Here is a 4,928-nt window from a genome sequence, read left to right as displayed (position 1 = left end):
AGGTGTATGCCGTGCCTCCAAGCTTTCTTACTCGTTTTGCTAATAAACGTTCTACTTTCTTATTTATTTGGTTATATATTATACGTTTACTTATTTTCAGTTTTGTATAGCTATTTAAACTTTATGCAAGTTATTTGTTATTTTAAATTAGGCATAGCCTGCCCAATAGCATGGTGTATTTTTATTTATTTTGTTAATAAAAGTTATATGTTTTATATATAGGCTAAAGAAATTGGGTAGTAACACCGGTATTACCGGTGTTGTCACACGTCGATTAACCGGTGGGAAAATTTCCTCACCGTCACAACCCTACCGTGAACATGCAAATGTGATTTAATTATAACTTAATTATTAAAATAATTTATTTTATTGAATCTGTAGCTACATTTTAATGTGTTTGAAAAGCCTTCCAAAACTATAGCAATAGATGGTTAAATAACCTACTGAGTGATAATTCAAATAAAAATGTATGTTTTCATCAGTAGTTGATGCAGTGTTGGAACATTTCTTAAACCTGAAATTATTTTTGTAAATCCAGTGGCCAAAGGCCTGACTAATGACTGGTCTTTGTGTGAATGTCCACAAAACTGGAAGACTTTCTCAATATATAGAAGCGGTAGGTTATTTTAGAAAGGAACATTTAAGAGACGAAATAGAGCAATTAGGGAGAATCAATAAATTATGAATAATTTATTGCTATTGTGTGAATAATATGCAATCATGTATATTAATAAAAAGTAACTTTAGTCTGATTACGAGTATTTTAAAATGTAATTTAATCTAATTAGTATACAAGTACTTAATTTTTGGAATCTGATTGCGCAATCCAGATTACATGTAATCAGTTACTACCCAGCTCTGTGCACACACACATTCTCTTTAATGTTCCACGTTACTTTTTTACGGAGTAAAACAATATTGTAATGCATTACTTTTAAAAGTAACTTTCCCCAACACGGTCCACAATTATTACAGAATTATTATTTTTGGGAGAACTATCCCTTTAAATGTGTAAATACTTATACACTTAACAAAAATGGGCAAATGTATATTATATATAAAGGCACATTTTTAACGTGGTCATCGATTTTAAAACAATCTGTCTCCTAAGAGCAGGCTTTTATAATTGCTCAAGACGTCATTTCTCCAGCAAGAGAATCATCCAATCAGAACACAGATGCAGCAGACGTCCAGCTGGAGCCTCGCTCATAAAGGGCCCTTGTGTGGCATCAAAAGAGCTGCGAGCAGTGGCAGGCAACCAATGAGGCTGAACTAATCGCTCTCAGAGGTGAGAAGCGTTACTCACACCACACACAAACACAAGTGACTCACATAAAGATGCGCTGTGCGATACGTTTGTGCACGAAACAATGAACTAACAAAAATGGCCTAAAAGCAAAAAATATGAATAATACTCATCATAGAGCACCCATGACGGCTTTTCCTTCCATAACTCGGATTGCAGCAAGCGAGCAATGTGGCCTAGCAGTGAACGTGCATAATAATAAACACTCCATAACCAAATAATAAACAAACACACGGCTAGCTTAACTCCCACTGCAGATCATTTGCAGCCTCAAACTGTTATTGATGCACATTAAATCAAAGCGGATGTGATGAACAGGACAACAACAATGGTCGTAACACAAAGATACGTTTCACTCGGAATTATTCCAATTATGAACACAGAATGAGGTAAGGGCATAATAAACCATTTCATGCGGCTAATCTTACCTTCAGTGCAGATGCTGAGTTTAATCGTGCTGTTCGTGATCAGAGAAACCCGTTCAAGCGGAATCAGCTCAACACAGATCAGCCCACAGACGTGAATAATCGATGCACTGAATAGTCGGACGCACAGACAAAAGCAGTCGAGCGCAGAGCAGTTCACCTGATAACAGATTTACAGATTGCGAAAACATAAAAGTGCTTTATAAAATATATAAAAATATATTAGTGAGACGTGCGGGTCTGTCCTTTTATACAATTGTTTTGAAAGGCATTTGTGAATTTATTATCGGACATTTGCTTGCGAATTTTTCCGAAGTAGATTTAGTACCCAAAAACATATATTTATTGTTTTGAAAATTAAATTAAGCATTATGTAAAAATAATTCTTACTTCTAAAAATCCAAATATCGTAAGCCTTTTAAAGCATGCAGGTGTTTTTTATTTGTTTTACATTTTTAATTGACATTCATATTATTATTTATAATTATCAAAAATGTAATAGCTATATAACTATGTTATAATATATGTTAAAAAATACTATATATATATATATATATATGTTATAACATAACATAACATATTATATAACAAAAGAGACATACAAAACATTTTTGTAACTTATTTATAGATTTCATACTATACATTTTTATATCTCTTTTGGGCACAAAAATCCCAGAAATGCACAAAAAAAGTGTTATCATTGTACAACCATTTATAATTGTTTGTATCTTTTTCTTATGTAAATAAATAAACAAATAAACAACCAAATAAATAAACAAACAAACAAATAAATAAATAATCGGAACCTTTGGAATGCGAAAGCCGGGAAGAATTTGAGGTAACACACCCGCTTCCGGCCAACTCATCTGAACTCTGCTGTCAGTTCAAATGTGTCACTTTCTGCCATTCAGCCAAACAATCAATCGCTTCACTTTAAAACAGACCGAAGTTGAAGAGTAAAGACTACAGGCGAAATGGTGCAGCTGACGATGATTGTTCGTGTCGCCGACAGCCTGCCGCTCGCTGCATCAATGCAAGAGGACGAGCAGGTAAGAACGAGCAATCTATATCTATATAATGATAATAATATCTCTATCATAGATCAGTGGTGTGAACCCACGTCAACACAACAAACTACAACATTTGTACAAAGTATACATGATGTAAATGAGCGAGTTCATTCAGAAGTTTCAGTGCCTTACAGAGAGTCTCTGTTATTGCTATTTTGATTGTATAGCACTTTTACATAATACATGAATGTAATGATCTTTACAGTCAGGGCGAGACTTACAGAGATACCAGAGTCAAGCCAAGCAGCTTTGCCGAAAACTGAACGAGCAGAGTCCTGCGCGCTGTACTTTAGAGGCGGGAGCCATGTCCTTTCAGTAAGTACTGACACTGAGCTGACAGTGCCTGCTAACAGACAGGGTATAGAGTTATCATTCTATTTTAGGGAAATAGAATTATGAATTATTAGAATTATGAAATGAAATGAAATTTAAAAATAAAGCCTGACAGATGAAAAAAGAGATTGTGGTTGATTGACATCACACTTCATAAACCCATCTTGTTTTCCAGTTACGTCATTGAGAAAGGAGTGTGTTACTTGGTCTTATGTGAAGCAGGATTCCCCAAGAAACTGGCGTTTGCCTATCTGGAGGATCTGGAGGGAGAATTCAGTGAGCAGTACGGGACAAAGGTCCCTTCAGTGTCACGGCCGTACTCTTTTATCGAATTTGGTGAGAGACATCTTATTTATATCAGTGCAATCTGAAAGCACAATTTAAAGGGATAGTTCACCCAAAAATGACAATTCTGTCATTAATTACTCACCCTTGTGTTGTTCCAAACCCGTAAGACCTTCGTTCATCTTCGGAACACAATTTAAGATATTTTTGATGAAATCTGAGGGCTCTCTGACCCTCCCATAGACAGCAAGGTAACTACCACGTTCAAGGTCCAGAAAAGTACCAAGATGATCGACAAAGTAGTCCGTGTGACATCAGTGGTTCAACTGTAAAGTTACGAAGCTACGAGAATACTTTTTTGACGTCATTACGCCGGATCTGGGTCAGCGCCGCCACACGCTCGCGTCATGATACTGTCATGAATGCACGTCCACAAGTAACGCAGTAGAGATGAAGGAACAACATGAGGGTGAGTAATTAATGACAGAATTTTCATTTTTACTTTAACTCCCTTAAAGTGGAAGTGAAGCAGTCAGTTAGGTTAACATTATTTAGTAAAGTAATTTCCACTTTGATTAAAAAAATATATAACAAACATGATTACAAACTGTCTATATGCTAAGTTTTGATCGTGGTATCCCAAACATATTGTTTTCATAATGCGAGGCCCAACGTGATGTAAACAAACAACACTTCATGCAATATCATTCATGTGCAATATCATTCAAATGCACACAAAAGCACATCGGAATGACAGTGTTGAGAAGTATCCACGTAAACGAGTATTGTTTCCGATCCGCACTTTACCCCAAACCAGCAGGTTCACGACTTCAACCCCTAACTGCTCGGTCCCATTGCCGTATTGGCTCAAATGCATAGGCAATTACACTTATTATGGACTCGACAGTGCTTTCAAGTTCGTCTTCCTCCATTTCAAAACAAGCGTGTGTTCAAAATGTAAAGAAATGCTTGTATTACTTCACTGGCCAACGGAGCGAACCAACCCCGTGACGTCACACGCGGTGGTACTGCAAGATGGCGGCGCCCTTGCTCCAAAAGCTATAACAAAACAACATTTTTTCTTTAAAATGGTTACATTAATCATGTTTGTTATATATTTTTTTATCAAAGTGGAAATCACTTTACTAAATAATGTAAACTTGACTGACTGCTTCACTTCCACTTTAAACTGGTGAAAGACTGTGGAAACTTGTTTTTGCCACGGAATAAAACAATTAAATAATAAAACAAGTAAATCAGACTTTTGAGTTTTTTCCTCAGAATTACGAGTTATAAACTCATATTTGTGGTTTATATCTCACGATTTTAAGTTAAAAATTAGTTTGCATCTTGCAATTCTGACTTTTTTTTCCTCCGAATTGTGGGTTTATATCGTAATTCATACTTTTTTTACACTTTTTGTGAGGAAACAAAAATCAGAATTGTGAGATAAACTCTTTTATCATTAATTTTAATTATTAGTATTATAGGTTTATACATAAATATTTT

The 4,928-nt window shown here is 35.4% G+C and overlaps 2 protein-coding genes across 5 annotated transcripts in view; one reads left to right on the top strand and one right to left on the bottom strand.

Moving 5' to 3' along the window:
* LOC107671715 (uncharacterized protein C1orf21 homolog) overlaps window positions 1-1,848 on the bottom strand; it is a 17,198-nt gene extending 15,350 nt beyond the window's left edge. For both annotated transcript variants that reach the window (XM_016464654.1, XM_016464655.1), the window contains exon 1: window positions 1,735-1,848. The gene's annotated coding sequence lies outside the window, so the exon portion shown is untranslated. The remainder of the gene's footprint in view (window positions 1-1,734) is intronic.
* LOC107671713 (vesicle-trafficking protein SEC22b-A-like) overlaps window positions 1,236-4,928 on the top strand; it is a 5,092-nt gene continuing 1,399 nt past the window's right edge. The window contains exons 1-4 of one of the 3 annotated variants that reach the window (XM_016464650.1): window positions 1,236-1,288; window positions 2,674-2,780; window positions 3,007-3,116; window positions 3,310-3,470. In XM_016464650.1, the coding sequence (XP_016320136.1) occupies window positions 2,706-2,780; window positions 3,007-3,116; window positions 3,310-3,470 (346 nt within the window). In that variant the 5' untranslated portion in view covers window positions 1,236-1,288; window positions 2,674-2,705. The other 2 variants (XM_016464652.1, XM_016464649.1) reach the window with 2 other exon arrangements.

This window comes from Sinocyclocheilus anshuiensis, unplaced genomic scaffold (assembly GCF_001515605.1).
Source record: "Sinocyclocheilus anshuiensis isolate Anshui unplaced genomic scaffold, SAMN03320099.WGS_v1.1 scaffold524, whole genome shotgun sequence".
Classification (NCBI taxonomy): Eukaryota; Metazoa; Chordata; class Actinopteri; order Cypriniformes; family Cyprinidae; genus Sinocyclocheilus; species Sinocyclocheilus anshuiensis.
The sequence above is the reverse complement of the archived record's forward strand: the minus strand, read 5'-3'. Positions and strand labels throughout refer to the sequence as shown.